The 19352-nt window shown below is 38.7% G+C and overlaps 1 protein-coding gene across 1 annotated transcript in view; it reads left to right on the plus strand.

Moving 5' to 3' along the window:
* Positions 1–19352, plus strand: part of COL12A1 (collagen type XII alpha 1 chain) — a 104688-nt gene that overhangs the window by 37522 nt on the left and 47814 nt on the right. The window contains exons 15-30 of the mRNA XM_075708470.1: positions 2788–2980; positions 3698–3819; positions 6493–6642; positions 6728–6847; positions 7402–7566; positions 7757–7903; positions 8547–8686; positions 9907–10036; positions 11092–11237; positions 11516–11645; positions 12431–12570; positions 13335–13464; positions 14685–14824; positions 15105–15237; positions 15338–15364; positions 16773–16915. Coding sequence (XP_075564585.1) covers positions 2788–2980; positions 3698–3819; positions 6493–6642; positions 6728–6847; positions 7402–7566; positions 7757–7903; positions 8547–8686; positions 9907–10036; positions 11092–11237; positions 11516–11645; positions 12431–12570; positions 13335–13464; positions 14685–14824; positions 15105–15237; positions 15338–15364; positions 16773–16915 — 2156 coding nt within the window. The remainder of the gene's footprint in view (positions 1–2787; positions 2981–3697; positions 3820–6492; positions 6643–6727; positions 6848–7401; positions 7567–7756; positions 7904–8546; positions 8687–9906; positions 10037–11091; positions 11238–11515; positions 11646–12430; positions 12571–13334; positions 13465–14684; positions 14825–15104; positions 15238–15337; positions 15365–16772; positions 16916–19352) is intronic.

A 19352-nucleotide genomic window follows, 5' to 3' on the forward strand; every position in this document is an offset into this window, starting at 1 on the left:
CACACTTCTGGCTCATATTCAGCTGGCTGTCAACCAACACCCCCAGGTCCTTTTTGGCCAGGCAGCTTTCCAGCCACTCTTCCCCAAGCCTGTAGTATTGCATGGGGTTGTTGTGACCCAAGTGTAGGACCCAGCACTTGGCCTTGTTAAACCTCATACAATTGGCCTCACCCCATCAATCCAGCCTGTCCAGGTCCCTGTGTAGAACGTTCCTACCCTCAAGCAGATCAACACTCCTGCTCAATTTGGTGTCATTTGCAAACTTACTGAGGGTGCACTTGATCCCCTCATCCAGACCACTGATAAAGATATTAAATAGAACTGCCCCCAATACTGAGTCCTGGGGAACACCCCTTGTGACCAGCTGCCAGCTGGATTTAACTCCATTCACCACAACATTCTGGCCTCGGCCATCCAGCCAGTTTTTTACCCAGTGAAGAGTACACCTGCCTAGGCCATGAGCCACCAGCTTCTCTAGGAGAATGCTGTCGGAAACTGTGTCAAAGGCTTTACTAAAGTCTGGGTAGATAACACCCACAGCCTTTCCTTCATCCACTAGGCGGGTCACCAGGTCATAGAAGGAGATCAGGTTAGTCACGCAGGACTTGCCTTTCATGAACCCATGCTGGCTAGGTCTGATCCCCTGGTTGACCTGCACATGCCTGTTGAGTGTACTCAAGATGAACTGCTCCATAATCTTCTCTGGTACTGAGGTCAGGCTGACAGGCCTGTAGTTCCCTAGATCCTCCTTCTGGCCCTTCTTGTAGATGGGTGTCACAGTGGTAAGTCTCCAGCTGTCTGGGACCTCACCTGTTAACCGGGACTGCTGATAGATGATGGAGAGTGGCTTGGCAAGCTCCTCTGCCAGCTCCCTCAGTGCTCTTGGGTGGATCCCATCTGGCTCGATAGACTTGTGCGTGTCCAGGTGGTGTAGCAGGTCACTGACTGCTTCCTCCTGGATTATGGGGGGTTTATTCTGTTCTCTGTCTCTGTCTTCCAGCTCAGGGGGCTGAATACCCTGGGGATAACTCGTCTGACTATGAAAGACTGAGGCAAAGAAGGCATTAAGTACCTCAGCCTTTTCCTCATCCTTGGTGGCAGTGTTCCCCCCACCATGTCCAATAAAGGATGGAGATTCTCCTTGGCTCTGTTTTTGTTGTTAATGTATTTGTAAAAACATGTTTTTATTATCTCTTACAACAGTGGCCAGAATGAGTTCTAGCTGGGCTTTTGCCTTTCTAATTTCCTCTCTGCATGACCTAATGATATCCCTGTACTCTTCTTGAGTTGTCTGCCCCTTCTTCCAAAAGTGGTTAAACTCTCTTTTTTTTTTTTTTCTGAGTCCCAGCAAAAGCTCCAAAAGCTCCCTGTTCAGCCAGGAAGGAAGATTTATTTTTAAATTAGAATGTGGTTGATGTAGAGGAGTCATGAAAACTTGATCAGCTCTAGACCAACACTTAGTTTTTCAATCTTGAAAATTATACTGAGATAAATCTCAGATCATCCAGGTGCTTTTGATTTTTGACCTGTTCATCTTGATATGGATACGTGTCTATGCTTTCAGTGTAAATAATTGTGGTGGTAATCACTCTCTGGAAGCAAGTGGAGGCTGAGTGATCTTGTTAGTTGAAGTTGTCATGATAATTCAGGGAGTAATATCATGAGAGATGAGACAGAGAAACTGTATTTTTCCTTGTGAGTGAGAGTGTATCTACTCTTTGTCAGCAGAATTCACAATCTGAGGACATTTATGATCTTTCAGCTATAGTTAGATAATTGCTTAGGTGCAGGGATAAGACAAACTCTTTTTTTCCCCCTCCACCTTTTCACTCCAAAGCTATAGTGGTGACTTTCTATTTACTCTAATTCCCATTTTTTCAACTTTGAGATTACGTTATTGCAGTATTTTCTATGACTGCACTTTAGATTTACACAAAAGTAAAAGTGATGCAGAAACTACCAGCAAGCTTGTTAACTACTCTGCCTTTCTGTGAGGACTGACCTGCACTGGGTAGCCATTAGTCTTCAGAAGAAGTTGCTCTTGACATAAAAACTTCAAGCTGTTTGGCTGGCACTCCTCTGAAGAATTACTTTTTGACATACTGCCGCACCTGTGGTTGGTGAAGTTGCTTGAGCTGCCAGGCCTTGAGCATGTAAAGGGAAAGGACTGTTGGCAAGACCTTTTCAATAAAAGGGTCCTTGCTTCCACCCTCTCCATGCTCTGACCTGTGGAATGCAGAGCTCTGAGGAAGCAGCTTGAGAAGTGGTATTGGTGACAGAGTACTGGCTCGGTGTGACTTTTGTCTGCAGTAAATTCTGATGTTTTCAGTGTTGGTTTGAGAGGAAGCTGCTTCTATTTCTCTCTTTTGGTCTATATGATATGGCTCATCTACTTGTTGCCATTTAAAAGAGAGAGGGCTAGTCTATAATTAATAGACAGAAAGACTGACAGTGGTTAGTCCACCTATTGTCAACATTTATTATAAAATCAGATAGAAGTTTAAGATAGGTGAGATTAATTGCTATCTATCCCTCAGTCCGTTGACTGTAGAGGGAGCCTTGATAACAAACTTAGCCCACGTACCTATTGGTTAGACAGCTAAAACTAGATGAAGTGCATCTCACATTTCACCTCTTGATACTTGTCTTTATGTCAAAGAAAAGGCACAAAGAGTTTAGGGCTGCCACTAATACTGGATTTGCATATAGATTTTTACATAAAAGCATACTTGTTGATATTTTTCCATAACCAGACCTGATTTAAATCCTTTATTTCCATCCTTGCAGCCTCTCCCTTTAAGCCACCTCGAAATCTGAGAACTTCTGATTCAACTATGTCAAGTTTCCGAGTAACCTGGGAGCCAGCCCCAGGGCGAGTGAAGGGGTACAAAGTAACTTTCCACCCTACTGAAGATGACAGGAGTCTTGGAGAATTAATAGTGGGGCCATATGACAGCACAGTGGTATTGGAGGAGCTTAGGTATGGACAATAACTCATGTATTTTTCTTTTTTTAGAAATAACTTTAGCTTAGGGGTTTGTTTAACCATGACCTGGGATTGAAATGCCTGGCAAAATCTACTGTAAGAAAGTAAGTAATTTTGTCAGTAAGCTATGAGGATCTTGTTATGCAGTTTCTGAAAGGCACCTGGCAGGGCTCTTTCTGAGATTATTCACATCACTTGTCGTGTTCTCACAGGAACTGAAGGAGGCAAAGATGTGGGCAGAGGCTGTGTTCTACATTTCACGTATGAGAAAGCTAATGGGACACTGGAGAAAGTTGGGATTTCTAAAGTTTCCTCCCAAAAGTTCCTTACCTCATGTCAAAAAAAGCCTAGTTTAGTTCTTGATTTATTTTCTCAGAGGCCCGGATTCAGTAGGCTTCAGACCATGTCAAAATCTGTTATGCAAATATACTAAATATATTAAAAATAGGATTATTAATTAATTATGTTATTATTCTTTATTAGTCTTAAATTACTTGAATGAAGAGGGCTATAAATTTAAGTATAGAATCTAGAATCAGTTTTTAAATTGTCAAAACCTCACTGTCTCGTGAAAGAGCTAGTCTTTGGGCTTCATGTTTTAGTGTCGTCTTTCTCATGGGGGATTTTTTTCTGTGAGGATTTCATAAGTGAAGTGTCAGCATTTAGCTAGCAAGTGACTTCAGTTACAGTACTTTTGTTTAACTATTGCAGGGCAGGAACTACCTATAAGGTAAATGTTTTTGGAATGTTTGAAGGAGGAGAGAGCAGCCCCCTGGTTGGACAAGAGATGACCACCCTTTCAGATACTACTTCGGAGCCATTTTTATCTAGAGGTAAACATGACTGAATTGAAGAAAAGGCAGCCTAGGCTTTTGGATAAAAAAAGACCAAAAGTTTACCAGTGTTTTCTTATTGTTTTTCTAATGCACATAAATATTTATTTACAGGATTCAGTATACTCCCTACCCTGATGACATAACCTGTGGTCTGAAATGACCACTAAGTATGTCCCAGTTCACGATTCTAGTCCTCTGCACCCTTTAGATGATCTTACAAAGATGATAACTCAGGCAACCCATGTTTTGCTGATTACTCAAAGCCATCTGCATTGCATTTTCAAGCCATCCACATCTGTGTTAAATAACATATGGTCAAATTCTTGAACAGAGATCATGGCTCATCTACAGGGGTGTTCACAGGAGTAGAACAAAGAATTTTAAGCAGATATTTAGCCCTGTGCTTGTCCTTATATGGTGACTTTTCCTTTTAAGACTAAAATGGTATAACAGACAAAGATCTGATAGTTGGGAATGTCCCAGTGTTATTGTGTATTATTTAAGTTTCTATGTAATGTAATAATTATTTAGTCTTTTTTTTTTTTTTTTTTTTTTGTACTATAAAAGGAGGAGACTTAGTCCAGAAATGAAATTGCTGAGTGGTCTCCAGTATCTGTTTGGGAGTTTCTCCCTGTGTAGCTAAACTTTCCAGTCAAAATTTCTATGAATGTTATGATAGCAGCTCTCTTGGTGTGGTTAATGGGCCTCTACATGCTAATAATTGTGCCCACCATACCCTCAGTTAGTACTGGATAAAGAGAGTTTCAGGGCTCAGTCCTCCTTTATGGAAAGCGTAAAGAAGCAGGTCTTTGCTTCTTAATAGCCAAGTATACATGTAGAAGTAAAGACTTTTCTCCTCTGCCATTTCAAGGCTTACATGACCATCAGAGGGGGTTTGGTGTGGAGAAAGAACCTAACTGCAAAGGCCTTTCAGAGTTAAATAAAGAAAAAAACCTCTTTCTGACAGTTGACTTTATGTTCTTTTTGCTTAACCTCTTTGATACCTTGTTTCCACGCTGGGCTATGTAAAAAAGTACTCACCTCGTAACTTTATTGACAACATTTTTAGAAACTTCTTAATTAATTCCTGTCCCACTCTGTCTAATATGAGAGGGTAAAACTGAGAATAATTATGTAACAGGCCATCAGTGACATTAGAGAAAAGCTGTAATAAGTCTGGCAGAAAAATAATTACACCAAGAGTGGTTTGGGTTTTTTTATTACGGCAGTTGTCATTTCTGTCTTCAGTGTTATATTCTTTAAGCTAATTAGTTTTACTGATGCATGGATTTGAGTCATGGTTAATGTGAAAAATGAATTTAATATCTGGGACTGTAAATGTAATAGTACATTATTTATTAATAGGGGAAAAAAAATCACCCTAGGTCTGGTGCGTTTGCTAGAATTTTCCATGTGGGGAACTATGGTAGTTGGAAGAAAAATAAAAGTCAAAATAGTTTAACTTTTATATTGTACATGAAGCTAACTTTAACTTCCATATTAAGGTTATGCATGCAATTTTTTGAACTAACATGGTTTTACTTAAACCCTACTTCCAACTGGTTTTATTGTCCTGACTAAAGACTAGATCTATATTTTCTATGCAGAAGAGGATCATGCTTTTAACTCCCAGGTACATGGAGTAGTTATATTCATGAGTCTACAGTGTTGGATCAATTATGTGGAACACATATGAAATCACAATATCTTTCAACTGTGATGAGTGTGGCTGATTTTTCTCAATGGGATTTCTTCCATATAAAGACCAGAAGCTCTGATGGCAAGAAGCCAGAAAATTTGCAGCTGGTAACACAATCTACAGGAAAAGAGAGAGAGAGCAAGGATTTTTTTTTTTTTTTAAAATGGCTGAAGATAAAATCATTATGTCTGTCTGTTTTGTACAAATATTTTGTGATTTTCCTTGTGATGAAAACAGTATGATGCGTATTTTATTCTGGAATTTGTAAACTGAAGATATCTGAAAAAGCTTCCTACCTTTTCAGAACATTGCAGCTTTATATAAATGTTTGTTCTTGTCCCACTCTATCTCTTGACCAGTGTTTATGTTTGTGTATCTTCTTTAAATTTTGTTCTTTCTTTCCTGTATGTGCAAACTTCTATACTACCTGTATTACTATGTCTTTTTCCCCTGAAAATTCAGAAATGCTATGTATTGGAAAGTGGTTGTAAGATATGCTATTAATTTCACTATTACATAGTTCAAAACTAAGCAGTAGTTTAGGCAACCATGACAGACTAAAATACGGTAAATTTGGATAATCTGATAATGCTCACTGCCATGTCAGTGGTTAGCTTAGTAGTCTTTTACAAAACCTCTGAAATCAACTTATCAACCATCTTTAAAGACTGAAATAGATAATGACATGACAACAGAGAAGAGCACTGGCCTTGACACTTGTGAAGGCTTGTTTATAAAAGGAAACATACATGAAGAAATTTGTACAGCTTTTGCCATGGAACCAGTGACTAGTGTGAATAACGTTTGCAAATAGGTCATACTTGACAGAGTGCCAGTGAATAAAACTAGAGCTATTTTGGAAGCTAACTCATGACATATGTCATATAAAAGGATAGGGAAAGAAAGCTATCATGCTAAGGGTATATTTTCTGGTTGAAAGGTATCATGCTAAGGTTATATTTTTCTGGCAGGTTTAGAATGTAGAACCAGAGCAGAAGCTGATATTGTGCTGCTGGTGGATGGCTCATGGAGCATTGGGCGGCCAAATTTTAAAACCATCAGGAACTTCATTGCCCGTATTGTTGAAGTTTTTGATATTGGTCCAGACAAAGTACAGATTGGTAAGTCCTCATATGTTGGAGGGAAAATGAGGTGTAACTGCTACACAGCCACATAATAACTGAGTAATGATGGGTTTTTTTCCAGGTCTTGCACAGTATAGTGGAGATCCCAGGACAGAGTGGAATCTCAATGCTTACCGAACCAAACAGGCTTTGTTAGAGGCTGTAGCCAACTTACCATACAAAGGAGGCAATACTCTAACAGGTATGTCACACTGCCAGGATTTTCCTTAAGATCCAATAAAAATAATTCTAGTAGCTGACCCCAGTATTGTTCAGTGAGCTCAAATTTGTCCATGATGAAGGGGTCTTACAGTTCAATTCAGTATGTTTGGAAGAGAACAGGCATAGTGTGTAGACATATAAATTCAGTGGAAACCTGGCGAAAAGTGATGGAGGAGAGCTTGGATGATGAAGAGCTTGGGTTACTGTTGAACATATGAGAAGAAGAAAAGGCAGTTTCATATGAGGGTTGGGATGAAGACAAGGTGCAGACCTAGAAGGGAGGCTAGAGGAAATCAGATAGAAGGGTGATGAATAAAAGATAAGAGATTAGAGACTTTGAAAAGGTCTGAATAGTATCAGTTGCTGGTAAGTCTAGATGGTAGGCTGCAACTAGATTCTGAGTGCTTCCACAAGGAAATAAATTGTGGAAAGATGTTGTCAGAGTGAAATCACTAGGATGAAATACTCTCCTTTGCCATGATTACCATGTGGAAATAGTTTATATTGATGGCTACCTTCTTTGTATCATGCTAGGAATGGCCTTGGATTTCATCTTAAAAAACAACTTCAAACAAGATGCAGGCTTAAGGCCCAGAGCTCGCAAAATTGGTGTTCTCATCACTGATGGCAAATCACAAGATGATGTAGTCACCCCTTCAAGAAGACTCAGAGATGAGGGAGTGGAACTTTATGCAATTGGTAAGTACTATATGAAGAAGTGGCCTGTGCCAACCGCCTCCTGCCCATTTGCTAAATGCACAGGGAAGTGACAACATGCATAAGTACCTAAAAGGGTATTCAAAGAATGTGTTTAGGGACTTAAGTTCATGGCGTTGTGTTTCATGGCCGTCATTTCTAACAAGTTTTGTTTTCATGTCTTCTCTGCAAGGTATTAAAAATGCAGATGAAAATGAATTGAAGCAGATTGCAACGGATCCAGATGACATCCATGCTTACAATGTTGCAGATTTCTCCTTCCTGGCTAGCATTGTTGATGATGTGACCACAAATCTGTGTAACAGTGTGAAAGGTCCAGGTACATCACACTTTCAATCTAATTCATCCTTTTTCCATTTACGTGCTTGCACTGCTAATTCCTTTTTATTACTTACTGGGAACACTGTGTAGCCCTGGGCTGTTTTTTCAGCTGCTGGTGTGAGGAAGTTGTACAGACCACCTGGACTACCCTGCAGGGGTTCTTCCTTTTCTTTCAACAATGACTGTATTATACTTAACACAGCATGACATGGCTGGACATGCCTTCTTTTCTTCCAGAATCAGGAAGTATGTTGCTCAGTGTGTCACCTTTTTGCTCATTGCGGTGGGTTCTTTGATGATACACATACAATAATGAAGATTTCAGCAGCCCTGCTCAAGTATTAATGTCTGAGAGCCCAAAAGCCTGGCATAGAAAAACAGTAAAGTTAGCTGATGGTTCTCCAGCAAAACACTAGTGTTGAATGTGGAATAGGAATGATAGGGAGCTTGTTTGGTCTTGAGGGTGTGATGGTGAGCTATCTCTTCACACAGTTGTTTTAAGAATTCCTGAGGAAACAGGAACATAAACAAGTACCTAAAGTGTTTTTTTTTTTTCCCTAAGCAATTTTTTTTGTCTCATGTTTCTTATTCCTGATGATATAAGATAAATTAATATTTTTTTAATTTGCTTCCATTTGTAGGTGATTTGCCACCTCCCTCTAACCTAGTTATTTCAGAAGTGACACCTCGTTCTTTCAGACTGAGATGGAATCCACCTCCTGAAAGTGTTGATAGATACAGAGTTGAATATTACCCTACCTCTGGAGGTAGCCCTCAACAGGTTAGTACTTCCAGTAGTATGTTCATCTCTGACATTGCCCATAATAACCTTGGACTTCCACATCACAGTAACGTCATTCTGAAGTTTGTGCTGTGTATGGTAGAACAGTAAATGAAAAAAGGCTCTCAAGGTCAAGAATATCATGCCTTGGTAAATGATACACAAAATTACAAAAAGTAGGAGCATAAAGATGACTTTGGGTGTTTTAAAATCATGAATCCAGGAGTAAAAAGTATTTCTTAAAAACAGTTGACTGGTATTTCTAGTGATTCCTTTCTCTTCATATTCTGCTGTCATATATTAGTTTAAATAAGACTGTAGTAGAAATTTTCTGAGCATACTCATAGGTAAGCTCACTGTCCTGTTAGTTCAGTTTCTTGTTAATAGAAAAAAAGACAGTGGGTGAAAGAGGTTGTGATGTAGTGCTTAGATTAACATTGTATGCTGGCACTTTGAATCTATGCCTAAACACGTCCTCCAAACTGTTTAATGTACAGGGTTAAACTCATCTTGTGGTTATTACTTCTCTACACAGAGAGCCAGTAACCAGCAACCCTTGATTCTAGACAACCTGAATTGCTCATCACTCTCTTCAACCAGCCAGAATAGTATTTAGGAGAATGAAGTTAGGCACCTCTTTGTACCCAACTCTGAACTTCCCATCGTGAATGTGGTTTCTAAATCTTAACTCAGATTTGACTCATGGAGAATTTAGTCTTAGTAAATCATGACCTCAGGATTTGGCCTTTGATTAAGGTTGGAGCAGTCATTCCAGTGCACACTGGCTTTACAGCTTGACTACTCGCTGGCATTTCTATTCTGCGAGGTGTTGCTAATGCCATGTGCTGTAACCATCTGGATTATCCTGGGCATTTAAAACCTTTTTCCAAAGTGGTAACATATATCCCTGGCACTTTCTTTATGTTGCTGAGTAATACAAAGGTGTAAACCATGTATGAAAGCAGGATGCACAGTGAGTGCTGCTAGATATATCCAACTCTGTTGAAAACAAGTGTCTGTCTGAGGTTTCCCTACAGCTTGCTTTGCAAAAACAATGGTATACTGGCAGACAAAATACATAGGAGATTAAGACCATACTTATTTTTAGTTCCATACCATTGATTTCTGAAGAGCTTCACAAGGAATGATTTTTTTTCTTAGAGATAAGATTACAAATGCATTTGTTGTACAGTGGTTAACATTGCTTCTCTTTTATGTAGTTTTATGTAAGCAGGATGGAAACAACGACAGTTCTGAAAGATCTGAAACCCGAAACAGAATATATTGTTAATGTGTTTTCTGTGGTAGAAGATGAAAGCAGTGAACCTCTAATCGGCAGGGAAACAACTTGTAAGTTAGAAATGGAACTTGAATAACGTGTTAACAGCTGGTTTGGCGTCTGGGGAACTGTCCAGTAGAACTTCTAGCAGTATGGGCTTTCTTCTTAGAGGAAGCAAAATTTTTAATTTGAATGACCAAATTGTGTTGTGTTATGCTGGTTGTTTAGGTCTTGGCTGGAAAACTTCAGCAAAGTGAAACTGCAGTGTGGTAAAAAATGTTTGTCCCAGCTTCTTTCCAGGCTCATAAAGCATGGCTGTACAAGACTAGAGCAACAGACACGAATTACAAGACAGACTTTATAAATTCCTGAAATCTGATCATATACAAACACATACTCCTTCATATTCATGCTAGATAATTAATTCCTGTGACTATCAGCCAGAATACTATAGACATTCATTCTAATTTTATAAGATTAGCAAAAAGCCAGTTCAACACAATTATGTCACTTCTATGAGAAATAACTGAGCCATGTTTCTACTATTAGCTGTCTATATGATTGATTTTAGGTATATTTATGCTGAGTGCAACATAGGGTGACTTTCCTGCCTCTTTAAGAATATTGAATGTTAGGTGTTCATTTCACTTCTTTGATTGTTTTGTATTAGGCTTGTCATAAATCCTTAAAGTATGTACATGGTTTTTATGAAGTCTGTGGTAATTTTTGATGTTTATTTAATAATTGGAGAAATATAGAAAACAAGAAGAAAGCAGAAAATATCTTTTTACAAGTACAGATCCCAAACCATTCATGTCATTTCATATTAGAGCATTCATGTGAGTTAATGTTGCTTTTTAGAATATTCAAGTATTCCAGTGCAAACTTGTAAGATAGTTTAGCTGTGTGTATAGCAAATCTGTAGCACATTCAAATTGTGACAACTATTACCTCTTTCTTAAACTAAGCACCACTTAAAATACCACTACTTGCAGATCACCTTTCTACTACCCATAATGTACCCTAATACCCATGTGCAATATTCCCAGTGTACTACCTGTGATGTGAAATATGAAAGGTGAAGAAGGTGAAGGAAATAAATTAATATGTATTTTTTATTTGACAGTGCCAATCTCTTCAGTTAGAAACTTGAATGTTTATGACATTGGATCAACTTCCATGCGAGTGAGATGGGAACCTCTCAATGGAGCTACTGGTTATTTGTTAACGTATGAACCCGTGAATGCCACAATCCCAACCACAGAGAAAGAGGTAAGAGAATTTGTCTTCACTTCCTGTACTCTACCAAAAATAAATTAAGAAAAACTAATAGATTTTCTTGGTCTATCATAATAGTCAAAAGAGACTGGCATGTACTTCTTGAAGTGCAGTGAACTTGCTGGGATATTGTATACAATGACATCAGTCAGGAAGCTGTAAATATACTGTGAATCTCACAAACAAAATTCCCTTGAAGTTAAATCATTGCTTGCTTTTCTGCCATTGCTTTCTTCAGTTTTTAAACATGGTGTGTTATTTTTCATGTGCAGATGCGTGTTGGACCATCAGTGAATGAGGTGCAGCTGGTAGATCTCATCCCCAATACTGAGTACACTTTAACAGCTTACGTATTGTTTGGTGATATCACCAGTGACCCACTCACCACCCAGGAAGTGACATGTATGTACATTTTGATTTTTGCTTTGTTATTGCTTCAGCAACATTTAATTTTATTTCATGCAACAGTTTTTATATATTCTGTTTTGTTTAGAAGATCATCTTTTCCATGTTTCTTGCATTTTCTAACACTCATACATGTCCAAAAGATCTTAAACGCAATTTCAATGAAAAGGGACCAACTATTAAAAGAGACAAAAAGAGTTTTTTCCTTGAATAATGAAGGAAGTTGGCTTGACAAACTTGAGGTTATAGTGTTTTTAAAAGGTCTCAGTTTTGCTTGCATTAACTCAGACATATTCTCTTAAGTGTAGAAAATGCTAAGGAAACATGCCATATCAAGAAAAAATTGATCTAAACACAGCTTTCTTTTTTATACTTTTCCTTAAACATCTTTCCTTAAACACTTCCTATTGGCAGAGGCATGTTTCTGGGCTAGATGCATGCAGTATGGTTATTTGTATGTTCTTAAAAAATATTAAACCCTTAACTGTACATGAAGGGTGGCTGTTGTCACCAAAAGTTATGATCTTAAGCACTGATACTTCTAAAAGTATTGTGCTCATAATTTACAAAGGTGAAGCTACCGTAGTTTCCAGCTATTTTGCTCATTGCTGGGACAATAAATTCCTAAGCTGTCTCATCTAATGGCCAGAGCAATGAACTTCCCAGAAAGTTATTGCCTCTATTTAAATGAAATGCATGAAAAGAATTTAGTTCCTTCTGTGAGAGACCTATACCTCTGTCATGAATAGCATTTTCACTCACTACTGTCATTATTTTTACAGTACCTTTGCCTGGACCCAGAGGCTTAACAATTCAAGATGTTACTCACAGCAGCATGAATGTCCTTTGGGATCCTGCCCCAGGGAAAGTTCGAAAATATATCCTAAGATACAAAATAGCTGATGAAGCTGATGTAAAGGAGGTAAATGACAGGAACATTTTTGAAAGTACTAGAAAACAGTTTTATTTTGAGGAGCTACATTACTAAAATAATAGTAAAAGTAGTATTATAAGCCACCATTGAGAATAAAGATATCAGTCCATGGTGGCTGCAGTCAGGAAAGGGTACTGATTTCTTGGAAACTGAATGAACACAAGATAGATTTCATTGTGTACTCCCCTGTTCCTCCTCCTCCAGAGAGGGAAAATCCACAAACTGCCTGGAGAATTTTCCTGTGCTTTGATAAATAATGATTTCTACTGTCTGTCTAAGTGTTATCTAGCCAAGCTCTAAGAATGGCTTACAATTAGGAGGACAAGATTGTGGAATAAAGGTTTGTTAGCCCCTTTGCCTACTCTCAGAACACGTGCAAGCATTGTTAGAGATGTGTTTGAGTTATGTGCAAGCTTTCCATAATTGCACTGCTAGGCATGAATCCGCTTTTGGAGGATTAAATGTGTTTTTGTAAGGGAATGAGAATTTTCTGGAGAGGCAGTTTACTTCCTCGTTTCCAAAAGAATGAAGCAGTGAGAGATCCAAAAGTAGTACTAGTATCTGAGACAATATGCTTTGCAAGGGAGTTAGTAGATAGCACTCAATATTCAGGTGTAAATTTAGGGGTAAATGGCAAAATTTAGTGTGGAATACTTTTCTGTTTTTCAGTACAGGAATTTCTGCCATTTAATCAAATGCAGAGCCAGAATTAGAGCAATTTACAATTCTTAAGTCACTATTTTTATTCTTAGGTGGAAATCGACAGACTCAAAACCAGCACTACTCTCTCTGACCTTTCCTCCCAAACACTTTATAATGTAAAAGTTGTTGCTGTATATGATGAAGGGGAATCCCTACCAATAAATGCAGAAGCTGTCACTCGTAAGTTTTCCTAATAAACCTTCTAGTGGTTATTTTTGCCTTATGTTCTATTTACGTTGTGGGTGTTGCAACATATTTCTGAGTTTAGGTGGAACTGCGATTCCATCTGGAAATATTTTAATTGCATTTATAGCATTATTTGCAATACAGTAATCCCTGGGAATCTTAGATGAGTTCAGTGTCTTACTGCAGTAAGCACTGAGCCTGCAGTCTGCAGAGAGGTGACAGACCAGCAACTGGAAGAAAATTATTTGTGTTTAGAGGCTGAAGGAGAAGTGTAGGGATAGAATCAGTGAGAAAATATGAGGGCAGAGGAAAGTCTATGTAAGTCTATGCAGGAATCCAGGAAAGTGAGTAGGAAACTGGGGCATATGCTAGAGGATTAGAGAGACATGATCTTGCTTCTGATCCAAGAGAGTTTTTGTACCATGGAATGCTAAACCAGCCTGTATTTTTAAAAAATCATAAAGCTAGAATTTGAGTAATCGCAACAAATGGAGGCAAGGAAATGGTGTTGCACAAATGATAAGAGCTGTTCTCCATAAAAGAGAGGTGAGAAACTGAAATGAGAAAGCTGATATCAGGGAAGCCCACATTCTGATTTAGGCTTATGATTTAAGAAGACAGCTAACCAGAAGAGCTAGAATAGATATGAGCAATGGTACCTTATCACTGCCCCTCACTCTGATGTGAAAAAAAGAGAAAAAACATGCATGTGCTCTCTCTCTTTTTTTCCTTCTGAATTTTTCATTTTGTAGCCTGGTGTATTTAAAAATGTTTGTGAGATTTTTTGCTTTCTTTTGTGCTAGCCTTTCTTCTATAGCTGTGGTTTTAATTTTAATATCTGAGAGAAACTCATGCAGGAGCTTGACCTCTGTGTGTGGGAGTTCATAATCGCTCCTTCTAACTCCGAAATGTAAGAGCTAGGACTTCAGTTGTTGTGAGTAGGCATGTGAGTTGTGACCTCTACTGAGGTCCATAGAGCTATGTCTGTTCTATCTGGTGATGACCTGGTGATGTGACCTTATGAAGGACAATTTGCTTAGTGTAGGTTGGCTGGGTTATACTACAGCATTTTATTGTAGTCATTAGAAGCATGGTAACTGAGAGATGAATCTTCTATGTAATCTTCTAAATTCTTTGTCTGAGTAATTCCTTGGTTTAACTGTATTTATTTTGTAGTTACATTTTATGGAATACTTTTCCTTTTCTCATAATAGAGCCTGTGCCAGCACCAGTCAATCTCAGGATCACAGATGTAACCACAAATAGTTTCAGAGGAACTTGGGATCATGGAGCTCCAGATGTCTCTCTCTATAGAATAACCTGGGGACCCTATGGAAGACCAGAAAAACAGGAGGTAGGAATAGCTAGTCGCCATAAGATTTTGTGGGTCACTCAGAGGGTATATTTTTAAAATCAGAAATGTAATTAATAAATGGCCTATAACTTGCAAGCCCTCCTATTGTGCTCAATGGAAATTCAGGGAGAAGGTGTAGAACACATAGTTACAGCCACTTGTAGTAATGTTACTGTGTAAAAAGTTACTCAGTTATATCCCACTCTCTCTTTGTTTTGGTTTGTTTGTTTTGATTTATTTTGTTTTTTTTTTTTTACTTTTAAAAAAATTTCTCTACAAGACTATCTTAAATGGGGAAGAGAATAGTGTGGTCTTTGAAAATTTGAATCCAGATACATTATATGATGTCTCAGTTACGGCCATCTATCCTGATGAATCAGAAAGTGATGACCTCATTGGCAGTGAACGAACATGTAAGTAAATTAAGAGTTTCTGCATGTTTTTATTCAAAGTTATTAAATCAGAAGGCATACACATACAAGAATTCTGAAAACTCTTTCTACTTTTTTCTAGTACCCTTGGTACCTGTCACCACACAAGGTAAGAATCTGAATTTCCAGGTATGGTATTATTAAAGAAAACTCATAGCTATCTTCTTCTAAACTGTGAGGAATGTTGACATTAAAAAGCTGAGATAATTTAATAAATATTGTTGCGTATTTGGAAGAATACTACACATTAGATTACCACATGTTTATTATTTTACAAACGTTACAGTTTATGTTGTCTTGTACTTAATACATTCTGCTCTTGGTCAGGCATTCATAGAATCATAGAATCATAGAATCGTTCAGGTTGGAAAAGACCTTTAAGATCATCCAGTCCAACCATCAACCTACACTACCAAGTCTACTCTAAGCCAGTCAAGGGTAGACTAGACTAAACCATGTCCCAAAGTGCCACATCTACCCGTTTTTTGAACACTTCCAGGGATGGTGACTCCACCACCTCTCTGGGCAGCCTGTTCCAATTCTTGACCACCCTTTCCGTAAAGAATTTTTTCATAATTTCCAACCTAAACCTCCCCTGGTGCAGCTTAAGCCCATTTCATCTCGTCCTATTGCTAACTATTTGGGAGAAGAGACCAACACCCACCTCACTACAACCTCCTTTCAGGTAGTTGTAGAGAGCGATAAGGTCTCCCCTCAGCCTCCTCTTCTCCAGGCTAAACAACCCCAGTTCCCTCAGTCGCTCCTCATAAGGCCTGTGCTCTAGACCCTTAACCAGCCTTGTTGCCCTTTTCTGAACATGCTCCAGCACCTCAATGTCTTTCTTGTATTGAGGGGCCCAAAACTGGACACAGTATTCGAGATGCAGCCTCACCAGTGTGAAGTACAGGGGGACAATCACTTCCCTAGTCCTGCTGGCCACACTATTCCTGATACAAGCCAGGATGCTGTTGGCCTTCTTGGCCACCTGGGCACACTGCTGGCTCATGTTCAGCCGGCTGTCTACCAACACCCCCAGGTCCTTTTTGGCCAGGCAGCTTTCCAGCCACTCTTCTCCAAGCCTGTAGCGTTGCATGGGGTTGTTGTGCCCGAAGTGCAGGACCCGGCACTTGGCCTTGTTAAACCTCATACAGCTGGCCTCGGCTCATTGGTCCAGCCTGTCCAGGTCCCTCTGCAGGGCCATCCTACCCTCCAGCAGATCGACACTCCCACCCAGTTTGGTGTGTCTGCAAACTTACTGAGGGTGCACTCAATCCCCTCATCCAGATGACTGATAAAGATATTAAACAAGACTGGCCCCAAAACAGAGCCCTGGGGAACACCACTCGTGACCAGCTGCCAACTGGACTTAACTCCATTTACAACTACTCTCTGGGCTCGGCCACCCAACCAGTTTTTTACCCAAAAAATGCAGCCCTAAAAGTACAAATGAAGTGTTTGTCCCTGCTTTTTGCTTGAATTGCACACACACGTATTCTTTTCTTTATTATACTTCTCAGCCCCAAAGAGTGGCCCACGAAACCTTCAGGTGTACAATGCAACTTCACACAGTTTGACTGTGAAGTGGGATCCTGCCAGTGGTCGAGTGCAGAGATACAGGATCATTTACCAGCCTATCAGTGGGGACGGCCCTGAACAGTCGGTAACTAATGTTGAAATGCTATAGTTATTCAATGTTAAATGATAGTTCTGTAGTAATCCAAAGTAATCCATTAGAATAATTTATTTTCAAAGCACAACAGTGAAGATTTTAGGTGAAGATTTATATTTATAGTGCATAAGTATATATTCTTACCTTTTTCTTTCTTCGCCTTTCAAATCCAAGATAGAATGCTTATTATGGAGCAAAAATAACTTTGGATACAGCCTGTTTTCTTGAAAATCACATAATCTACAGGTATAATTAGAATGGAGTTAAAATGTGTTGAGGAACAAGTCAATCAGTACATGAGACTACAAATCACAGATATATAGTTATCACAAGAATCAATAATATGAACTACCATGACTACTTTCACGGTCCAGAGCTTTCCATTGTTTTTATAGTGTGGTTCATGTGCTATCAGAGGGACTTTGCCGTGGAACATACTGCGGATAGTTGAGAACTGTCTCTTACCACGCTAGGGACAGAATAACCACCCAGAAGTGGCAGCTGCAAAAATGAATCCATGCGAAACATATGCTAGGGAAATGTTTAAGGTATTTTAGTGTCTTTTAATATGATTAAGCAGCTGTAATGATAGGGACAGCCAGTACCATATGATCAGCCAGCTTTCCCTGCATCGTCAGCAAGAGCTGTGTTGACTACCAGCGGCTTATGCAACGCAGCCTGGGAACAGTAATTCAGTCAGCCTGTTTATCAGAAATGTGTGCTACTTAAAAATGCCCTATTCTGCAGTGGGAAGCTGTTGTAGTTACTGCCAAATGATTCAGAGGAACAGTCTTAGATGAAAACCACACTCATTTAGCTTGTTCCTATAATTGGAGATCACACATGTTGCGAAGTGTATCTAGGAATGTTTACTTCAGAATCAGTTGGATACTTAGACACCCATTCTTACTCTCTTCTGAACAACATGCATTTGAGTTGAGGTAATTGAACTGTTCTATGAACTGAGTAGTTGAATGCAAGTATAGTGAGAAGTCACTAGAAGAATAAGAAACAGCAGTACGGTTAATCAATATCTGTAATTAATTGCTGGTACTGCAGTAAAAAAAGAATTATGGGCATTCTGTTGAAATTTGTGCAAAGAATAGACTTAATAGACTTAATTGGTCACAACTGGATAGAGTCCAGCAGTGGCAGTCGGAGAAGACACCTCTTTTTGAGGAGAGCACACAGAACACTCATGCTCTGTTTATGGCATTTTATTGTCTGTCTGCAAATAATTATCAGGTCATATGATAGTAATTCCTTGTTCTGCCTTTTTTGTTACTGTGATATTTGATTAAACTGCAGTTGCTGAGTAGACAATAGCAGTCACCCCACTGAAATATTTAAAATAGAATTTCTAGAAGTTTTTTTTTTATTGCTCTGTCTGACGTTTAATGGCCTCTGCATCAAGAAGGAGCACAGGTCATTTAAGACAACTCTGCAAAAACTGCACACCAAACTCCAGAGACCATCGTGATCATTTAGGGTCAGGTTTTGAAAGGCAAATAGATACTAAAATATGGAGCCAGTCATGATGGGATGCTAAAAGCGTTTATGCTTTGAACTGAGCTTTGTACACTTGAGTACAAATAAAAAGTTTCCTTGTAAATTAAAATAATCTACTTCTATGAAATGTGAAGATGTATAAATGCTTGCTCATTATCAGTTCTTCATCATCAGAAGCTTTTAAGTGTTATGACAAACATAGTAGCTGAATAGGCTTTGAAAACGTGCAGATAGTCTTAAAAGTACAAAGGATGGCCTTGAGCAAGTGTAATTTCACACAATTAAAACCCAAAAAGCTCATGATTCACAAATGCTGAAGATCTATTATTCTCAGTGCACTGTATATCTTCTCCTTGGAGGAGATCATGATCACAGGTTTATATGTAAAAGAAAAATTGAAATGAAAGCTACATAATGATTTTAGACTCTTAACAAAGATGTTTTAGAAGCTGAAGTGTCATGCTGTAAAATTTTTTAAATCAAGGAAAGACAATGTTGATATTGTATCAAATCTACATTAGAGATCTACAGAGTGTTGTAATTTATTCCATGCTTGCATTCTACCTGAGAGTGGAGCATACAGAGCCCAATTCAAAGTCTGTCAAATTGAATGAAAGACTCTCATTGATTTCAATATGATATATATAGACAGAAACAATGTGGAAAACAGCTCTGTGCTGGCACAGAACTGGCAGTTCATCTGTAATTGTGGTTATATCCAAGTTTAGAGATCTTAAATAACACTGGCTTTGTGTCACTGGACTCTGTCTAAACTTGCTAAGATGAATATGTACTAAATATTATTGTTCAATGTCTACTGTCAGTGTCAGTCACAAGAGCATTGCAGTATATGATATAGAGTTTTCCACTCTGCATCAAATGTTTACATTCTTCATTATAACAGTAAGCATAAAGAGGG

The sequence above is a fragment of the Pelecanus crispus genome, chromosome 3 (assembly GCF_030463565.1).
Source record: "Pelecanus crispus isolate bPelCri1 chromosome 3, bPelCri1.pri, whole genome shotgun sequence".
In the NCBI taxonomy this organism is placed as follows: domain Eukaryota; kingdom Metazoa; phylum Chordata; class Aves; order Pelecaniformes; family Pelecanidae; genus Pelecanus; species Pelecanus crispus.